Consider the following 23020-nt stretch of genomic DNA (forward strand, 5'->3'; position numbering starts at 1 on the left):
CTCCTTAGGCTCCAGATTTTTAGTTTTGGCTCAGACTTTGATTTGATCGTTTTTCTCTTTTTCTCCAAATTTGCAAAACACATGAAAAACTTCCCAAACAGATCTAAAACATCAGTAATAATTAAAACATAAACAATTACGAAATTAAAGAAACGATCTACTAAATGACTCAAACAATATAATAAATGTAGATAAATCACATATTTTTAATGTTCTAATGATGATGAATACAACAAATATGGTAACTAATCAATGAACTTCACATATGTGAGGTTCCAATAAAGCAAGAAAACTCAAGTTCTAAATACATGTTATATCACAAACACACACATGAAAAACGCACACATGCACCTATATAACTTCACATTGGATCATTCATTGGTAAGCACTGAGAAATACTCGGACCACATGATATGCAATTAAGAAGGTCCATATGTCCATTCTTGACCTCCACATGTTCATGTGTTTCCTAAATGTCCATGCCAACAATAGCTTGCTTAGGAACTTCTTTTGCATTATTAACAACTACTTTCATTACTATAAGTAATACATTTTATGATAACACTTTCACCTCACCCAACAAAAAGCTGAGGTATATTTCCTGTATGTGCCACATTTTATTAAATACCATATATTCCCTTAGTTTTATTAGATAAACAAGGAGAAAACTAATTCAAGGTACATGTTTCGGATCCCAACAACCGTAGTTTATGTTTTTATTTCTTTAAAAGTGGTGTTTTTCTTTCTTTTTTTATTTAAAAGTTAAATAATTTATTCCATCTGTTATACTACTAACTGAGGGGTTTGATACCCATATTCAACTATAAAACAATTTATTCACTAAGTTGTACCATAAACCTAACTCATCTATAACCGCCCCAAACTTGTAAGCATCATTCTTTTGGATGGATTATAAGACATAAAAGTCTTCAAGTTTTCTTAATTAGTTAAGAAATCTTTCAAAGTTTTGTATTATTGTTCTTTTAACACCAATCTTGACCAAATACTTTTCTGTTATTGCAATCTATCTCACATAATGGTTTTGTTGTTGTTGTTGTTATTATTATTATTGTTGTTGTTGTTGTTTCCACCTCTTGCCAACGTTGAATGGTAAAAGAAAACATTGTTATATTCTAGAATAACTTCCCAATGTTGTTTATCAAAGAAAATATTCTATAATATATTTCTTTCTTCGGTTGGCAACAATGAGAAATTCCTTCACTACGCCAAAAACTGGAATAGACAGCGCACCTTAGAGGGCGCTTTCTTAAAGAAGCGCACTCTAAAGTGAAGAGAAAAATAAGGAGGAATAGACAGCGCACTTTAGAGGGCGCTTTTGTAACAAAGCGCCCTCTAAAGTGAAGCAAAAAAATAATGAGGAAATGGAGGGACAACAATAGAGGGCGCGTTTATGAAAGCGCCCTCTAAGGATACCCTTAGAGGGCGCTTCTAAGAAAGCGCTCTCTAAGTCCATGTACAACAACGCACTTTAGAGAGCGCTTTTGTAACAAAGCGCCCTCTAAAGTGAAGCAAAAAAATAATGAGGAAATGGAGGGACAACAATAGAGGGCGCGTTTATGAAAGCGCCCTCTAAGGATACCCTTAGAGGGCGCTTCTAAGAAAGCGCTCTCTAAGTCCATGTACAACAGCGCACTTTAGAGGGCGCTTTATTACAAAAGCGCTGTCTAAAGTGAAGCGAAAAAATAAGGAGCAATAGACAGCGCACCTTAGAGGGCGCTTTTTTTCCACAAGCGCCCTCTAAGGTCCCCTTTAGTAAACATTAAAATTATAACATACTGCGCGTTTTGTTATTTCACTCTCTGTTATTTTCGTTCTTTTTCACGTTAGGGTTCTAAGGCGTTCTCCTTCCACCTCTGTTAGATCTACGACGTTTCCTCCTTCTGGCACCAAAGGTACGTTTGTTTCGTTTTAGCTTTGCCCTATTTCTTGCTTTGTTTTAGCTTTGCCCCATTTCAGTTTTATGTTATTGTTGTCTATGCTACGTTTGTTTCAACCTGTAAAGTTTCAATATTCATAGTCATTTTAAATTTGATAGCGCATGCGTTAAATTTCAAGCCCTACGTTTGTTTGGGTTTATTAGGCAATTGACGGTTGGTTTTTAGTGACCATGATAGCGCATGCAATGGGACTACATTACCCAGTAGTTAGGGTTATACGACCTATGAATATCTGATTTTGTGTCAACACCAGTATCATTAGAAACCTAGGTCCGAATGTGTTTGAACTCTTCTGAAATTGTTTTTTGTTTATTCTAATTAGTAATGGATAATACATGGATGTCTTCCAATCGATTGTCGAGAGAGTACGAGAATGGGGTATTAGAATTCGTTAAGTTTGCCGTTGCGCACGCCGAAGACCCTAGTAGAATGATATGTCCTTGCTTGGGTTGTTGTTATGGGAAACGGGTTGACGCAGTTCAGTTGACATCGCATCTAATGAGGCATGGAATTGATCGAAGTTATACATGTTGGAATTTGGATGGTGAGAAAAGTAACGAGAATGTTGAACCGGGGGATAGTACGACCTATGCCTCAAACTATAGTGGCGCAGATACATACGATTGTGATCGAGTTGAAGAGATTGCAGAAGCACTTGAAGGAGATCTTAAGGATTGTCCCGAAATGTTTGAGAGGTTGGTAAGTGATGCAGAGAAACCTTTGTATGATGGTTGCACTAAATTCACAAGATTGTCTGCGGTATTAAGGTTGTACAACTTAAAGGCGGGCAATGGGTGGTCGGATAAAAGTTTCACAGAGTTATTATCCCTTTTGAAAGATATGCTTCCTGAGGATAATGTTCTTCCCAATCGAACATATGAGACCAAAAAGATGTTGTGCTCTATTGGCATGAGCTATGATAAGATACATGCATGTCCAAACGATTGCGTTTTGTTTCGAAATGAGTATGCATCGTTAAATGAGTGTCCTAAATGCGGTGTCTCGCGATATAAGAACAAGTTGTCTCCAGCAAAGGTCTTGTGGTATTTTCCTGTTATTCCGAGATTTAGACGCATGTTTCGTAGTGAAACCGATTCAAGACACTTGACCTGGCATGCAGATGAAAGAATTATAGATGGAAAGTATCGACATCCGGCAGATTCACCACAGTGGTTGAAAATTGATAATGATTATCCTGAATTTGGAGAAGAATCAAGAAACCTTCGCTTGGCATTATCTACTGATGGAATGAACCCACACGGTATCCAGAGTATCTCACACAGTACATGGCCTGTGATTATTATGATTTATAACCTACCTCCATGACTATGTATGAAGCGTAAGTACATGATGTTGTCTATGTTGATTTCTGGACCTAAACAACCAGGGAATGACATAGACGTGTACTTGAAGCCCTTAATCAAAGATTTAAAGATTTTGTGGGAGACCGGTGTGGAGGTTTATGATGGATATAGGAAAGAAAGTTTCAACTTGAGGGCGATGTTGTTTGGCACAATTAATGATTTTCCAGCATATGGAAATCTATCAGGGTATAGCATAAAAGGTCAATGTGCGTGTCCTATTTGTGAAGATAAAACAGATTGGAAGCGCTTGGAGTTTGGTCAGAAGAATGTCTTTCTCGGTCATCGGAGATTCTTAAATTCAAATCATCACTACCGTGGATGGAGAAAGGCGTTCAATGGAGAGACAGAACAAGGCAGAGCTCCACCTATATTGACGGGTGATCAAATTTTTGAAAAGGTGAAAGATTTGGATACTCAGTTTGGCAAGCCTTTTGCCCACACACTTGTCAAAAGTGGGTGGAAGAAGAGGTCAGTTTTTTTTGAATTGCCGTATTGGAAGTCCTTGTATGTGAGACATTTTCTTGATGTTATGCATATTGAAAAAAATGTATTTGAAAGTGTTATTGGCACGTTACTCAATATACAAGGAAAGTCTAAGGATGGCCTTAAGGCAAGAAAGGACTTGATAGCGATGGGAATAAGAACTGAATTAGGACCCTTGAAGAAAGGAAAACGAACATATCTACCGCCTGCTGCTTATACTCTATCTAGAAAGGAGAAAAAAACATTGTGTAAGTTTCTAAGTGAAGTTAAAGTTCCAGAAGGGTACTCTTCAGATATTAGAAGACTTGTGTCTATGAAAGACCTCAAGTTAAAGAGTTTAAAGACCCATGATTGCCATGTTATAATGGAACATTTTCTCCTAATAGGTATACGTTCTATTCTTCCAGAAAAAGTAAGAAGCTCTATAACTAAGTTGTGTTCTTTCTTCAAGTCAATTTGCAGTAAGGTGATCAATCCTGCGATCTTACCAATGTTGCAAAAAGAAATCGTTATTACTTTGTGTGAGCTTGAAATGTTTTTTCCTCCATCATTTTTTGACATAATGGTACATCTAGTTGTTCATCTTGTGAAAGAGACACAATTGTGTGGACCAGCTTATATGAGATGGATGTACCCTGTTGAACGTTATATGGATGTACCCTGAAGAACCGAAGTCGACCAGAAGGTTGTATGGTTGAAAGATACATTGTTGAAGAAGCGATTGCGTTTTGTACTGAATATTTGTCTAATGTTCAGTCAATCGGACTCCCCAAGTCTCAGCTTGTCGAAAAGAAAGAAGGAAAAAATCTAATTGGAAATAAAATCGTGGCAGTATCAAGGGTCGAACGGGATCAAGTGCATTTGTATGTTCTGCACAATGAGAATGAGGTTGAGCCGTATGTTGAAATTCACAAGGATGTTCTCCGAGGTTTAAATTCCAATAGAAATGAAAATTGGATAGTACGAGAGCACAATCGATGTTTTATACCTTGGTTTAAGGATCATATTTATTCAAAGTATTATTCAGATCCCGCTTCAATAACAGAAAGGTTGAGATGCTTAGCATATGGTCCAAGTTTCCATGTTTTTTCTTATAGCGCATACGCGATTAATGGATACACATTTTATACCAAAGAACAAGATGATAAAAGTACTATGCAGAATAGTGGTGTCACCGTGGTAGCTGAAGCAATGCACATATCAAGTGTGAAGGACTTAAACCCCAAATTTGCAAATCTGTCGTATTTTGGTGTTATCGAGCGCATTTGGGTGTTTGATTATGAGAAGTTTCAGATTCCTATATTTGGTTGCAAGTGGGTTGAAAATAATAACGACATTCGAATGGATAAGTCAGGATTTTTGCAAGTGGATCTTAATAGGGTGGGATACAAAGATGAGTCTTTTATTCTAGCCTCTCAAGCTAGACAAGTGTTCTATGTCAATGATCCGAAAAGTACGAAATGGTCTATAGTTCTTTTTTCCAACAAAGTAATTGATGAAAACACTGGAGATCAAGGTGATATTGATGTTGAGATTGAATCGTTTACCAGAAATGATCAAGATGAGAATAATATATCAAATGATTCATATATTAGAAATGATCATAATGAGGGTATTTGGATCAATCCAACCGTCCGTGTTGTTAAGAGACATGTAGAACATATTCCAACCAAGAAAAGAAAGAGAACTTAGTGAAAAAGGTATAGGTCAAATGATTTTAATTGTTTTCTTTATTACAGGTAAAATGACTTTTATGATTTTAATTGTTTTTACATTTGTCATCTGATTTTAATTGTTTTCTTTTTTACAGGTAAAATGGCTATTATGAAGTCAATCATTCGTGCAAGGGGCAAGGGATGCTCGAAAGTATCAATTGATATTTGTTTAGATGGAGATGCTCTATTATCGTCAAGCCTCATTCGCGTAGATGATGATGCTGGATATTTGAAAGTATCCCTCTACGACAATGGAACATGTCCATCTAAACATATATCAATTCTATCTTCAAAAGATAAGGGTTCAATGTTGGCAAGTTACATTGGTTTCCTTGTTCGACAACATATTCCGATTACATGTGATAATTGGAGAAGTCCGGACTTGAAGGTTGGCAAAGAAAAAATATGGTCGGAGATACAGGTACTTACCATATATTGTTATATGTTTTTTGTTGCATCAACTTTGCAGCCCTGTATTGTAGGCAGAATTTAGGACTTCTCAAAGTTGATTTCTTGTTACTTTGTCGTTCATAAAATACACCACTAAATTCTCTGCGTTTAATTTTTAATTTTTTTTCATCAGGCTTGTGTCTCAATAGAGGATGGGTATCTACCTAAAGTTACTTTTGTAGTGGTCCAAAAGAGACATCACACCCGTCTCTTTCCTGTCAACCCCAAAGAGACCGATAGAAGTGGAAATATTATGCCAGGTTTTTTCAATATATTTCTCAACGCAGCTGGTATATATTATCATTTGAATTTATCACTTTTTGCTGATTTTGTTGTTCTAAATTGTCAAAGGAACCGTGGTAGACACCGGCATTTGTCACCCTAGGGAATTTGATTTTTACCTTAACAGCCATGCAGGAATTCAGGTAATATTAGCTATGTCATTTAACTTTATGCCATTGTTTACTATTTGTTGCTCAATCGCCTTTTGACAGTTCTGTGTTATTTGCATTTGGACGTGTTCTTTTTGCAGGGGACTACTTATGCTGCCATCTGTTGTTTTGGTTGAGCCTTATTTTGTATGGATGTGCGATAGAACTACTAGACAGCTTTTGGATATACAGAACATGTTTGCCACCATGGGTGGATGGGCGTTTTTGTTTAGTATTGGTTAGAACTACTAGACAGCTTTTGGATACAGTGGTCACTGGGTGTTGGTTGCTATGTTTTATTCTCTTAATTGTAGTACTTTGAGAATATGTTGTTGTATATTGTTGATCAAAGAATCATATATTAATGTTGTATATATGGAGGATTAATGTTGTATATAAATGGATTCATGTTGTATATATCAATGGATTAATGGTGTATAACATTGGATTAAAGGATGAAATCAATATGAATTTTACACTTTTGCAGCATGCGAACAGGTTACCAATTAAATATATATCCACTGTTTTTCAAACAAATTTTTTTAAAATAACTAACACTTTAGAGAGCGCTTTGTCCAGAAAGCGCCCTCTAAACACTTTACATTGACAACTTTAGAGGGCGCTTTTTCCTGAAAGCGCCCTCTAAACACTTTACATTGACAACTTTAGAGGGCGCTTTTTCCTAAAAGCGCCCTCTAAACACTTTACATTGACAACTTTAGAGGGCGCTTTTTCCTGAAAGCGCCCTCTAAACACTTTACATTGACAACTTTAGAGGGCGCTTTTTCCTGAAAGCGCCCTCTAAACACTTTACAATGACAACTTTAGAGGGCGCTTTTTCCTGAAAGCGCCCTCTAAACACTTTACACTGACAACTTTAGAGGGCGCTTTTTCCAGAAAGCGCCCTCTAAGGTGTCCCTGTATGGACCACTCCAGAGGGCGCTTTTTTCTTAAAGCGCACTATAATGTGGCCACTTTAGACAGCGCTTTCTCCAGGAGAACAAAGCGCTGTCTTTACCTATGCCAGCGCCAGATTAGAGGGCGCTTAAAAGCGCTGTTATAGGCCAAAATAAGCGCCCTCTTTTCCCTTATTTGGCGTAGTGCTTCCTAATCATATTGTATTGTTGTTGCTTCACAAAACAAGATCTTGAAAATTTTATTTTTAATATAGTCCTTAGTTTGAATATTGAAACGCACAAAGAAATTGGTGAATAATAAAAAACTGAAGAAAAAAAAACAGTACATGTTACTTTCAATTTTTTTTACCATTCACTATTTTTTACAATAAAAGTAATTTACTACTTCGATGAAAAAAAAAGGGAAACATCCTTATTTTATTTCTTTTTTAGTTTAAAAAGAAATAACCTTTTATCTCAGTTTTAAATAAGAACCCTGGAAAAAAGTAACTTAGTTTTGTCTACAACGGATCAATGTTCAAGATAACACATTAATTAACAAGTAACCACCTCTACGTCTAATAAGAATGTGAAAACACCATTATATATCTTGGAATCTATGTTGTGAAACTCAAATATTGATAAAGAAAGTATTTTCCGTGAAAATAGTGAAACTTGAAGAAGTTTGGAAAAGATCTCTCGGATGGATTGCAAGTGCAGGATTTTTTTTTTGTGCAAAGTTGATGTTCTTACATAATCTCTTATATTTTAACTAAATTATTCATCTAAAGTTTATTTTATTTTATATCCAAAACAAATGCATACAGAGTCGTTAAAAATATATTACTAGCAAAACAATGGGTATGCAACAAAATAACATTATTCTTCTCCAAGATTAACAGTGATGATGATGAATCAGATTCGTCAAAAATTATACTTGTAGATTAAAATAAAACAATGTAAAATAAAAAAATTTATATTTTAGTTAAACAAGATATATATATATATATATATATATATATATATATATATATATATATATATATATATATATATATATATATATATATATATATATATAAGTGCTTAAACACTAAATTATGAGGTTTAGGTTGTTGGAGGTTATACAAAATTCTTATTTTCTATAATACTAGTTAGTATATTTTGGTTCTCAATAGCCCTAATAGTCAGACAAAGGGCTACTATCCAGAAATGGTCTCGGAAAATGAAAGGTTATAAAAACACCATAATGCAACAATCGTTATAAGTCATTAAGAAGTGAAATTAAATGATAAAGCAACGATGATTTTCTTGGCTTTGAATGCAGGAAGGAAAAGGAAATGGTTCTTCATGATTGTTTTGGGTGAGGAATTGGCCTATATAAGGGACATCAAGAAATGAGGAAAGGGGGAGATGAACTACTTGAAAAAAACATTTACAAACACGTAACCAATCATTTGAGGCTTTCTCTCACTAGCATCGGAATAATCAACCTTTTAATGTTTTTAGCAAGAATGATATATATATATATATATATATATATATATATATATATATATATATATATATATATATATATATATATATATATATATATATATATATATATATATATATATATATATATATATATATATATATATATATATATATCAACCACCTCACATAGAAGTTTATATGACCAACAATCGGGTTTTTTAGGTTCAACCTAACATAACTCCTAACATATATTTCACACAAAGCCTCTACAGTTCTAATGTCTACTTTAATCGTTTTTCAATGGATGTAGATGGAGCACAACTTTAATCGAATTTTAAATGAATGTAGATGAAGTATAACTTTAGTAGATTTTTAAATGGATGTAGATGGAGCAATAAGTACGCCCTTATCATAATATTCCATACATGATTTAGAGATATGAATTCAAGCCATCATACTATTAATGATGACATTTTTTGAATCGATGTCTGGAATTCAGTTGCAAGATAGTGATCAAATATCAGTTATGACCCATCTTACATAATTATTTTTGTCTTCAATTATATCAAACTTGAAAGTTTAAAAGTTATCCCCTATGTCCACCAAGTCCATATCACCTACTAGTTTCCATGCCACCTTAAGCTGATATTGCATGGTAAAGAAACTGATAGATTTATTCAATAATTTGACAATCACCACATCAGTCCACAGTTTTCTTAATTCATCCACCACTTGATGTGCAATCAAGTAGTGTAGCTCACCATCTTCAATTTCACCCCAACTTGTTTTTTGTGATAAATCAAACTAATAACTTTCCATCAAGGTAAAGACGTGTTTAAGCCAAGGAGTTTGCATGTGAATGTTATCTTTCTTTTTTAAACCAATGCCTTCAGCATCATCAAATGGTTTTGGTAGTTATTTTTCTACCAGGATATCGTTTAACTTGAAGAATTTATCTTCGAATGCTATTTTGTTTCCTTTTGCACTTCAAACACTTTAGAACATAATTATTTATCTTGTTAATATGAAATTCTATCCTTATTCAATTTTATAGTTTATTAAGTTTTATTCATATCTTGATTGATAAACCACTTTAAATGTATTCAATCAGAATCTTTTCAATGTTTTTATAAGGATAATTTTTATGAGAATAATCTCTTGGGTTACCGATATCAACCTTTAAATAAATAATTTTTTTTTCCAAATATGTTTCCTTTTAAATTCAAAATTAATTTTAAGAACACCATACAATAAAAAAGATAACCACTTTTCCACTTGATTCTATCCAGTCAACAAGAATGAAAAAGTGATTCTCTAGCAACAAAATCAAATTTATTCAATATCCTTTTTCCCAAAAATACTTTTCATATTTTTGAGATTTAAATCCCATGTTTTCTATGTCGTAACTCACTTTCACCAGTTTTGGAAATCAAACAAGAATGAGGCAGACTTTTATCACATGTAGCAATTGTTTGTTGATCTGGACCCCTTCATTCATCGAGGATGTTTTTTATATGTGATTGTGCATTCAGTTCTATTGAAGTTGACATGAAATATTGATCATAGAGTTGACTGACGCGCATAATATTAGTAGTAAACCCATCAACTAGAAGCACATCATCAATGCAAGGAATACTAGGATAGTCTAACTTCCAATTGCCAATAAGTTTTCCTTTGGCACCATCATCGAATGTGAAATAGATGTTAGAATATGATTTATTATCCTTCAGATAATTTTTTTCTCAACTTATTTATTTAGAATAGTCATTGCCAAAGTACCAATCTTCACACGATGACACCCTTAGAGAAATATAAGCAATATGGCCTAACATGTCATACTTGGGACGACAAAGTTGTTGAGGACGAATATCAATCCTAATCTTCCATTGAGGATATTGATGATTATGTTATGATGATCTTCCATGTAGTTTGTAGCAGTAGGGTCGTATGTGACCACGTCGACCAAAATAGTGACATACCCAAGAGACTATGGTATGAAAGTTAGAATGTTGATCAAGATGTTGGGAAAGTTGTTGTAACTTATAACCAGACATTTTGAATTCTATTTTCTGAATCGGTGTAACAAACATATTCTTTGAGTTGGATGACTCACCAATATACCCAATTCCTTTCATGTATTTTGATGACTTTCCTAGACCTAGAATTTCCCCAAGGTTCTCAGTTTTAGAATTCAACAAGCAAACAAATTTGGTTATACATTCAAGTTTGTAATTTAGGTGGTCAACTTTTTCCTTCAACTCTAAGATGGTTAGCATGAGATGAGTTTAGTCTTGAATAACTTCTCTAATTCTCTGTTTTTTCTTTTCAATATCATGAGATTCTTAAGTCCATTTGAGATGCAATATCTTGTATGCTTCAACAACGGCATATAAGTCATCATCACTAGTATCACCATTAACATTAGGCACTTTTGAATTTGATCTTATGCTAGTAGTGAAAGCCACCATTATTAGCTTGACCATATTCACTTTCTTCATATGACTCATCATCAAAGAAAATGTCATTATAGTAATTTTTTGTTTTCTAAGATAATTTGGACATTCAACCTGAATATGTCCAAAACATTTACATTCGTGACACTAGGTTCCCTTGCCCTTGTTCAATTTTCTCCATCTTTTCCTCTACGCTGAAAGTTGACACCTTTAGAATTATATTGACAATTGTCTTAAACATTTGTAAAGACCTTATTCTTGGACCTCCGGTCAAGTATTCTCATGACCTTGATAAAGCTTTTATCTAGAAGGAAATTGACTTAATCATATTTTCATCCATATCACATTCTACTTGGTCATCACAATCTTCAACACCCATTTTGAATGCTACACCTTTAATCTTTTTTAGGATTTGTAATCTATGACCATCTCAAACATGAGTAAGGATCCAATTAATTCATCAACTTTTATCATGGAAACATCTTTAGCTTTTTCAATGGATGTAACCTTCATGTCAAACCTCTTGGGAAGAGATCTTAGGATTTTTCTTACAAGCTTTTCTTCCAACATCTTTTTACCAAAAGCAAAGGAGTTGTTAGTAATGTCACGAATCCAGACATTGAATTCATAAATAGTTTTTTCCTCTTCCATGTTTAGTTTTTCAAGTTTTGTTGTTAGAAGTTTAAGTCTTGACATACAAACTCTAGGTATACCTTTATAAGCATCTTCAAGAGTCTCCCAATCCTTCTTAGGGTTGGTGCAAGTATTGATAATCTTGAAGATATTTTTATCAACTCCATTATAGTTGGCCTTAAGAGAACGAGAGTTTCCAAGCACTTCATTGTCTTAAGCCATTGACCAATCCTTTTCAAGATTCACAATTTTAGTGTTGTCTTTAGTTGTGATCTTTGGAGGAGTCCATCCTTTTATGTCTGCTTTCCAAATCTTGTTGTCCATTGACTTAAGAAAGGAAACCATGTGAGCTTTCAAATAGTGATAATTTGTACTGAAGAGAGTTGGTGGTCGATTAAGAAATCCTCCTTATTTGGCATTGTACATCTTGAACATAATATAGAGAATACCCTGGAGCTCACCCAACCAAAGTATGATACCTGCTCTAACGCCATTGGAATTTTGTTTGATCAACGACAAAATGTCACAGACAATGTTTAGGAAATGTGTGAGATAATGTGATGTACAATTAGAGAATAATAAATAAACAAATTAAATAACACATATAATTGTTAACCGAGTTCAGTGCAACATCACCAAAGTTTAGAGGGCATCATCCCAATGAAAGGAAATTCTCCAAATCAATAACCAATAGTACACAAAGGTATCATATATATAAACTCTCCCAATTCAATGACCTTTTTCTAGTACTACTCCTAAATTTAGACCCAAGCCCCCCTGAATCTGAGACCCGTCACTTTCACTAAAACACTCTCCCAAGTGTTTGCAAGATAACACTTATATGTAGCGTCATAAATAACAATATTACAACAAAAATACAAAGACTCAAGAAAAAGATAACTTTATTCTTCTAAAATAAGAAAGAAACTCAAAAGTAGAGTATTACAACAAAAATACAAAGACTCAATATAAATAAAAAATGGTGCACTAAAAGCTTCAAGATGTAAGTCTTCAAACAAGGAGAATAGTCCCCTTAAATAACAACCATGATCCAACTGAAAAGCACTGTAGAGTTTTAACAAAAACCAACTGTAACTAAAAAGAATAATTTTGAACTTCTCCATTAAATACAAATATGAATCTTTTATAAAATAAATTTCAGTTAAATCTTTTTCACATTGATTTAAGATTTTCCAGAATCTTTACCCAACTTATTCAAATTAAAAAGCTTTTCCAAATAACGCACTTTTGATCACAACTCTGATTGAACTGTAAAGGAAACAAAATTGGAATAAAATACTGAAGTGATATTTAAATAGACGGATCACGCGCACCGAGTCAAATAGAGACAAGATGTTTCACATTAAGTTAAACTATCTTGTTTAAATGTTGCCTACAAAAAATTATCAATCAAATGTAGTGACAATAAAAAAAATTTAAAGATACCAAAATATGTGACTAATGAATCAAATATAAATGTGAAAATTATCATTCATATGTTCATATTTTATCATCTATAATCCTATAAGTCAACAATTTAAAATAAAAAATTCGTGAGTTCACAATTAGACAAATTATGAGAAACATGAAACTAAATTCTTAAAACTAAAGTGATTATATTAAATGGCATTCTTCTCCACTCTTTGGAGAAAAAAATAAAAAATAAATTGTGACTAATAAGTAAAAATAAGTGTAAAAAAGAGTTTTTAAATTTTATTTTAACTCAACAAGCCGTCGCGCATCACCTCGGTTATTAGTAGGTTAGGCGAGACAACTAGTAGTGGAGAGTATAAAGTTTTAACTTGTACTGCCAAAAACAATGGGCTAAACATGTTAAGTCAATGAATGCAACCCGTTTATCCATCCCTAGTCGAAATATGACTATGTCCTCTATGAATGAGCGTATTTTGATGGAAATATGAGTATTGGAATCTCCGATAGTAATCCATTTGGATCTAACTTGATGAAACCAATAAGTTTCTTCATGTAATAGAAAAATTGTATATTCTTTTCAAAGAGTACCCCTCAAATGTATCATTCTTGTTAAGAACGGAGCATCCAATCCCATCCAATCGAGCCAAATACACTTCTTACGTCGAAAAATATTACCAAAGAAATCTTTATTTTGAAGATTTGGAATTGATTAGTTACCATATTCATATTGACCTCCCATGTATCAAGATGGAACCAAGAATTAGTCATGACCATTGGAAAACTCTCTGGTCTAACCAAAGGGCTAAGAGTTTAAAATAAGAGGTATGAATTGTTTGATCCAATCCCAAATTGATCCAACTACCACAATGGTCCAATGGAAAAAGGAAGATTTGTAATCTTACGAATAGAAAACAAAGATTAGAAAGAATTATTACTAAGATATTTATCCAATATTTCTCAAATATTTCCTCTAGTCTAAGTAAAAGTAGGTCATTTACCTCATAAATCGACCAAATTACACTTGTTGAGACATTGTGAAAATTTCACTTTTGTTTATGTATTTATAAGAGAACCTCCATATTTTTCATGATAAAAAAGAATTATACTAAAGTCACTAGCTAAACACAAAAGAAGGTTATGAGAATTATGCATGCTTCTAAGCTCGGCCAACAGGTCATCCCATATTTAAGTATGAAGACTTCAATATACCACCGTTAAAATCCATGGGGATTTTGAGAGAAGATATATTTTAAAACTCATACATTACGTTGACCTTGAAATGACATTGATAAAATAATGTTTTGTTTCTAAATACACCAGATCCCACTGGAAAAATATGAATCATTAACTCTAACACCATCGTTAAAACTCAAACATTCAATAACTTTGTCTGCACAAACTCGACTAATTCGAGGTTCCAATAAAAAAAGAAAACTCAAGTTCTATATATTGATGTTATCATGATCATACATAGGGAAAATGTGCATGCACCTCTACAATTCCAAATTGGATCATTTATTGATAAACAATGAAAAATAATGGGACCACATGATATGAAATTAACAAGGTTTATGATGACCATTCTCGACCTCCACAAGTTCCTGCAATTTTCTCCCATTATATTTCATATACTTTTAGAGGATCCCACTATATTTTCTCCTTCAATACTATTTTTGAATTTGTTGCTAGATTTTTCCTTTAGAAATAGCTAGCCACCCCATACTTAGAAGAATTAATTTTTCTCCCTAAATTATCACTTGAAGTTGTTACACATGTTGTATTTTGACCGCTTCTCCCTAAACCAGATTTGGTTCAGTAGTCAACGATGGTTGTAATGCCTCCGCCGAAACAACATGTTATTGCACCTTCTTGAAACATTTTTTAACCATGTGATCATAGATGCCATAGTTTTTGTACAATAAATGTAAGTATTCATATTCAATTTTCAACCACCTCCCATAGAATTTTATGTGACCCACAATCGGTTGTTTAGGTTCAACTTAACACAAACCTTAACATAACTTTTACGCAAAGCCTTCATAGTTCTAACACCAATTTTAATTGATTTTTCAATGGATGTAGCAGGAACGATGAGTGCACTCTCATCATAATATCTCATTCCTAATTTAGAGATATGAATCCAAGCCATTGTACTATCAATAATACAACTTTCTGAGTCGAAGTCTAGAATTCAATTGCAAGATGGTGATCAAATATCACCCACAACCCATCTTCTGTAATTCCTTTTTGTCTTTAATCGTATCAAGCTTGGCCATGTAAAAGTCACACCATATGTCCACCAAATCCATATCACCCACTAGTTTCCATTCTACCTCAAACTGATATTGCATGGTAAAAAAGTCGATAGATTTCTCCAATAATTTAACAATCGCCAGATCGATCTAAGGCTTTCTTAATTCATCGATCACTTGATCTGCAATCGAGCAGTGTAGTTCACCATTTTCGATTTCAATGTAGAAAAAGTTATGATAAATCAAATCAATAATTTTCCATTAAGGAAAAAGCGAGATTGACCTAAATTTGTATCAAAATGTTATCTTTTAATTGTCAAACTCATCGCCTCCACTATCATCAAATGATTTTGGTAATTGTTGTTCTACCATGATATCATTTCGCTCGAAGAACTCATCTTCAAATGCTATATACACCCTCTGATTACTATTATAAATAATTTTTTTTATTAATTCAACATTTGATGTATTCTATATATAATCTACATACATCAATTGTTGAATGAACGACCTTAAGCTTTATTGTTTATCTTGTCGATATCACATTCTATCATTATTCAATTTTATTTTATTATGATCAATTTTGTTTAATTATATTTTATTCATGTCTCATTTTATCACTTTTAATTAATTCAATAATTGATGTATCTAGTTCATATATAATCTAGATACATCAATTATTGAATGGAAAAAAAAACAAATTTACGACGATAAAATGTGTTTTTTTCTTCTACACTATAAACACTTTATAACTTAATTAATTTTATTCACATCTTAATTGATAAACCACTTTTAAATAATCATAATCTTTCAACTTTTTTATAAGGATAACTTTTTTGATAAGGATAATCTTTTGTATCATTAATATCAAATCTTTAAAATTAAAAAAAAATCCAAATAATAAATCTTAAAAACACCTTACAAGAAAAAAGTAATCACTTTTCTACTTGATTCTATCCTGTCAACAACAAAAAAAAAAGTGATTCTCAAGCAACCAAATCAATTTTATTCACCACCCTTTTTTTTTCAATAATATTTTTCTTTTTGTTGCTTGGTCCCATGAAACATGCACTTTCTTCCCTACTATCTGGAATAAAGGTTGAAGCATCTCTCTCATTTTTAAAAAGGTTGAAGCCTCTTAAACATCAAAATTTGTCCCTTCCCCCATGTTGGCGCGTCTCCCTCACGCTCTTCCTTAAATGGCTAAACACGTTGACCCAATAAAGCTTCCTGAAAAAAAAAATTTCTTTAATTTACTTTTGTATTATTTGACTTTTTTATGTATACCAATTCCAAGAAAATAATTAAATTAAAATAAATAAAATAAAAACATGATATTAGTATTATTATATGGCTAAACGTGTGTGCATCAAATTCAATTACCTGCAACAACCAATGTTCAACAACGCGTGGCACAAACCAAATTTTAAAGTAGTACATACTTACCGGCTCAATTTGTTTTTTTCTACAATAAAGGTAATTTATTTTTATTAAAAAAACTACTTATTAAAAATCTATTTTAGGAAAAAACAAAAATTATATTTGTTTTTTTGAATTTTGTTACTCAATAAACTATTATCACTATTTTTTAATAAATAAAAAATTATACATACTTTTAAAAAAATTAATTTATAAATTTCAACAACTTAATTACATTGATAAATAAATATAAAATTAATAGATAAATATAAATAAATATTTACGCTAGAAAATCAAACCCAACAAATTATATATAATTTAATTCATGGTCGGTCTAACTTTTTTAACATTAAATATACATTACAACGATTAAATATTATAAAATATTAGTTTTTATTATAAATAATTATAATAAATAGTTGTAATAAATCTTTATAAATTATATTTGTTTCTAGAAGGATCATTTTAAAATAATTTAAAAAATATTAAATTAAAAAAAAAGAATGTTCACTAATAATCCGTAAAAAAACCTAAAGGATATGTTTACATTTAAAAAATTAAATATAAAGAAATATTAAACTAAACCTAAACCTAAAATAAATAGTAACAAATTTGTATCTCTCTTTTTAATATATTTTTTACTATGTCAAACAATCAAAATTATCAAATTAATGACAAAAATATTTTATAATTAAAAAATTAACTTAAAAGACATTACTTACATTTCAAAATATATTATTGGTTATAATTTATTGAGATAGTATAAAACTTTTAACGTTGCCGTATGTTTTTTTATATAATGAAAAAATGTCATATTAAAAAGACTTATTCACCGAACCCATTCTCTTATTATGAAATTATTTTAAAATCAAATATTTTAAATTTTAGTTCATTGTTTATATTTAAAATTAATAATTTATTTATTTTTAAATGATGTTTCATTTGTAAAACTTATCAAATTATCACATAAAAATCTTTTGTAAAATATTATGTATAAAAAATATAATTTAAAAAATTAACACTTCATCAATTTGTAATTTGTAATGTAAAAAATATAATAAATTATTTGAATTTAAAATAAAAAATAAAAAATAAATAATTAAATAAAATAAAATAGAAGAATCAAATCTATAATTTATCCTATAAAAATGTTTTTTTATAAATAAACAAAAATTAATTTAAACCTAAGGAAATAAACAATATTAAAGAGTTAAAACAAACCTTCGTAAAGCAAGCAATATTTTATTGAAAGTAAATAACTACTCTGTCATTTTATTTTCAGTCAAATCATATTAAATAAAAAGCAATTTTCTTTATAAAAAATAAAATAAAGTATATCAATTTAATTATAAAATAATACTACCAATTTGAAAAAATAATATTAAAAAAACAAAAAGGAAATAGATAAGAAAACCGTTGAGATATTTTTGTAAAAGTTAAATTACTTCAAATCTGGCTCCTTGATTTCTATATAAATACTCACACATTCATTCACCAACATCCTCCCCCTCTCTCTCCTCTCTCTCTCTCTCTCTCTCTAAGCAAACAGCTTGCTTAGCTTCTCTTTACCGCCGAAAGTTCATTTTTCTGCTTTTCTCGCTTCATTCAATTCGGCTTTCTTCATGGTAATCATCTTAACCTTGCTCCATTTTTTTCATCATCTTCTATCATAATCTTTCTCTTAATTGTTTCAAATTTCAAATACTAGCGTAATTAAGTCATCAATATTTAAGTACTTTTGTTTTTGAATGTTACTTAATTATTCAGTTTCATACTCTTTGCATCTTCAATTGTGTTATTTGATTCATTTCATGAGTTACTCTTTGATTTTAGATGTTATTACTGGTATATGCAACAGTTTATTCTTTTTTATTCTTCATGAGTTTATTTTTATTCATTTTTTCATTGATTAAATTTCCATCTAGAAGGAAAATATTTATAGAAATTCCCTTTTTGTCCCTCAGAATTGAATAACATGCTGAAATTGTTCTCTCGGATTTTCCACATTGATGATATTTGATTTGATTTTGATTTTGATTTTTTATTTGACTTATTTTTAATTTTTGGTGATTTTTCACAACTCGAAAAAGGTGGCGGTCCCTGTCCGTGTTGGACACAGACATCAGCACCACACCGTCACTTGTGATGTCGTGATGGGTGTCTGTGTGTCTGTACTTCATAGTTTATAAGAACTAATATACTAGTATTTGTTTGTAAAAAAATGCTAATAACTGTATATGATCATTGTGATAATAGATGCCGAGTGTGAACCCCGATTCATCCGACAAAGACTCCGAAGTATTCGCGGAAACTGATCCAACCGGTCGATACGGTAGGTACCCCGAATTATTAGGATGTGGTGCGGTGAAGAAAGTGTACCGAGGGTTTGATCAAGAAGAAGGAATTGAGGTAGCATGGAACCAAGTGAAACTAAGAAACTTCTGCGATGAGCCTGCTATGGTAAAGAGGCTTTATTCTGAAGTGAGGTTGTTGAGAAGCTTAACAAACGAAAACATCATTGAGTTGTATAGTGTTTGGACCGATGATGAACACGGCACACTCAATTTCATCACTGAGGTTTGTACTAGTGGGAATTTGAGAGAGTATAGGAAGAAACATAGGCATGTTTCAATGAAGGCGTTGAAGAAATGGTCGAGGCAGATTTTGAAAGGGTTGAATTATTTGCACACTCATGAGCCTTGCATCATTCATAGAGATCTCAATTGCAGTAATGTGTTTGTTAATGGGAATGTTGGCCAGGTAATTCACTATTCTGATTCTGTTTTTCTTTCTGTCATATTTACAACAATGAAGGAAAATTGATTTTTTTAATCCTTATAGTTTTTATTTATGTGAGATATAAGCTAGGCAAGATAATCAGATTAGGTTGTTTATAGAATATAAACTTCACAGCATTTTTTGTTTTTTTTATATGTTCTGTGTCTGTTAATCATCAATTTTCAACATCAATGACCGGTTAATCCCGACATTTTAGTTTGAAGGTGTGTCCGAGCGTCTGGCACACATGCATTCTATTTAGATATGGAAATATAAATTTCCTTGTCCGTGTCAAGGACACAACTTGGTGGACACCTAACCGACACTATCATTCGGGCTAGTTATAAAACGGGACACGTCTTGAATGGATTAGATTATTTCCAACTTTTCGATAGTAGGTGAATATAGGAATCTTTGAATATAGGAATATAAATAACAATCGATATTTTGGACATTACTAAAATGTGTTGTATACGTGTTTGTGCCTCATGCATCATTCATAGATGAATATAGGATTATAAATAATAAATGACACTAGATATTTTGGATATTACTAATGTGTGTTGTGTCCGTGTCTGTGTTTGTGTCTCTTTATCATTCATAGATGAATATACGAATCTTTGATTTTCAATTCAGTTTTTCTAAAAATGATAAATGACATTTGATATTTTGACAATACTAATGTGTTCCACGCCCGTGTTTGTGCATGTGTTTCACTTATTGTGTATAAGTTGTGATTTCCGTAAGTCTAACGAACTTGTTATGTTATAATAGCCAAAAAGATGTTATTAACAAATTTTCTCTCATTCAAATGCTATTATCAGGTTAAGATTGGTGACTTGGGTTTGGCCGCGGTTGTTGGGACAAATCACATTGCACACACAATTCTCGGCACACCAGAGTTTATGGCACCAGAGTTATACGATGAAGACTACACAGAATTGGTGGATATATACTCATTTGGAATGTGTTTGTTAGAAATGGTGACATTGGAGATTCCTTACAGCGAGTGCGACAATGTTGCCAAGATTTACAAGAAAGTGTCTTCTGGTATTAGACCTGCTGCCTTAAACAAGGTCAGAGATTCTGAGGTGAAGGACTTCATTGAAAAGTGTCTTGCTCAACCAAGGGTTAGGCCTTCTGCTGATGAGCTTCTCAAAGATCCTTTCTTTGACGAACTTGTTGATGACGACGATGACGAAAATGCTGATTATGTTGATTCATACTAAAAAAAACAGTTCTTGTCTTAGTTTTTTTTAGTTTGGTTTGCTTACCTTTTTAGTTTATATGTTAATTTGCAATTTGAGGAAGGGCTATATGGTATGATTTGGGCTATATGGTATGATTTGTTTTGATTTTTTCCCTTCTGCTATGGCTGAATATTAGGGAGGGCTTAATTGGGGATGTTGTCATTTGTACATAGGAGATTTTCAACAAATGTTGTGAAGCATATATATTGAATGATGATTTTATAATAAATGTTTTGATTCTTATCTTTTACAATGCCCGATTTTGAACCGAGTTAATAAAGGTTGAGATGCATGCATCAAACCATATAGCAAACAAAATCAGCAATCACTCTGTTAAACTAATTCAGTTGATAGTTGTGCAAAGACATCAGATATTACGGCGCGGGTTTGAACCCGCGACATGAGCTACTTGAAATTGAAAAAAAAACAGTAGATATCGTTAAAAAAACATTTTTTAAATAGTTTTTAATTTTCTTATGAAAAGCTAAATCACAAGAAATGAGTTTGGAAATCAAAAGGGTATTTGGTAGTATATGATATTTGATATTTCTATGCCATTGTAACCTTCAATCATAAAAATGAGATTTTGAAGCAATGTGAGTGTGAAAAAGGTTTTATTAATCATTTGATTTGAAGTCAAAGAAATGAGGGAAGTCATAGGTTTGAATGCAAGTTGAGCAACATAGTACTATTTGTTTGGAGGCCAGCCAATAGATGAAGATTTCAATGACCATAGTGATGAGTTGTTCACATTTTAAAAATTGGATAAATGGCTATTGGAGTAAAGCTAAGGTTAGCTTAATAATAAAGAGAAGTATGAAAGTAAAGTGCTAATTTTGTTGGGAAATTAATTATGGTGGATACCCATTAAGGTGCCATATAATTTATTTCTCCTTCAAGCAATAGGCAAATTAGACATTGTTTAATATTATGTCAATCATGGTTGGTACTTGGTCGCTTCTCAATATTTCTTAGGAGGAGGGGTGGTTTTTAAAGATGATGGTAAACATAGTAAAAAAAAAGAAAGAGTAAATAATAAAGTTATATAATCAAACTATCAAAAATAATTTTGTTTTAAAATGGTAGAATATTAAAGTTATATAATCAAACTATCAAAAATAATTTTGTTTTAAAATGGTAGAATATTAAAATTATATAATCAAACTATCAAAAATAATTTTGTTTTAAAATGGTAGAATATTAAATAAATATATATGAATATCTCATAAATAAATATATGTGATCTAATCGATCAGAAAAAATTAAGAAATTGTAAGGTTGAACATGGAGATATGAATTCAAATTCAGAATTAGAGACTAAAACAAAAAAAAAAGTTACAAAGACTAAAACGAAAAACGCGCCAATTTATAGGAACAAAAGAATATTTATTCCAAAATTTTGGATTTGTGTTGGTATATTCATCCCTAACCATGGTATAAAACCTGAATTTTTTTCAAATCCAAAATTATTCTTGTTTCCACTTTTTATAAAAATGATTTCTCACGCTTATCAAGACCAAAGATTACTATTATACAATAAAAATTCACCATAAATTTTATTAGGTGATGAAGTTTGCAAACCCCATCTCTCATTATTAGAAACAACTAAATTAAATGAAATCGAATAAAGTTATTAACTGAGGATTTAGAACGAAGTAAAGTTACAAATTGAATAGGTAGCCATGGATGAAGGTGCAGAGGAAGAAGAAGAATATAGATTAGAGAAGAGGAATAAGAAGTTTAAATTGCAAAATCAATTCTTTTTGGATTTAGTCCTCCTTCATATACATATGCGTTGCAAATATGAAATAAGAAAAAACACAAGTGATTTAGGCTATATTTGGATAATTTAAAATTAACGGAGGGGAGCGGAATAGAACGGAATGGAATTGAGCGGAGTGGAACGGAACATAAACTCCATTCCATTGTTTGAATGTTTTACAACGGATCGGAACTAATATTCCATTCCATTGTTTGGATGTTTTACAACGGATCGGAACTAATATTCCATTCCACTGTTTGGAA

General features: G+C 31.8%; 1 protein-coding gene across 1 annotated transcript; it reads left to right on the forward strand.

The window, feature by feature from the left end:
* The first annotated feature begins 18451 nt into the window (after window positions 1–18451).
* LOC127117619 (probable serine/threonine-protein kinase WNK11) lies at window positions 18452–21240 on the forward strand. The gene is made up of 3 exons (XM_051047692.1): window positions 18452–18592; window positions 19224–19727; window positions 20570–21240. Exons 1-3 carry the CDS (start codon window positions 18590–18592, stop codon window positions 20972–20974), a joined length of 912 nt encoding a protein of 303 aa, XP_050903649.1. The 5' UTR covers window positions 18452–18589; the 3' UTR covers window positions 20975–21240.
* The last annotated feature ends 1780 nt before the right edge of the window (window positions 21241–23020 follow it).

This window comes from Lathyrus oleraceus, chromosome 2 (genome assembly GCF_024323335.1).
Source record: "Lathyrus oleraceus cultivar Zhongwan6 chromosome 2, CAAS_Psat_ZW6_1.0, whole genome shotgun sequence".
NCBI lineage: Eukaryota > Viridiplantae > Streptophyta > Magnoliopsida > Fabales > Fabaceae > Lathyrus > Lathyrus oleraceus.

Coding starts and splice junctions, on each gene's coding strand:
- LOC127117619 (XM_051047692.1), top strand. Junction 19,728..20,569: donor TTAATGGGAATGTTGGCCAG/GTAATTCACTAT, acceptor TGCTATTATCAG/GTTAAGATTGGTGACTTGGG.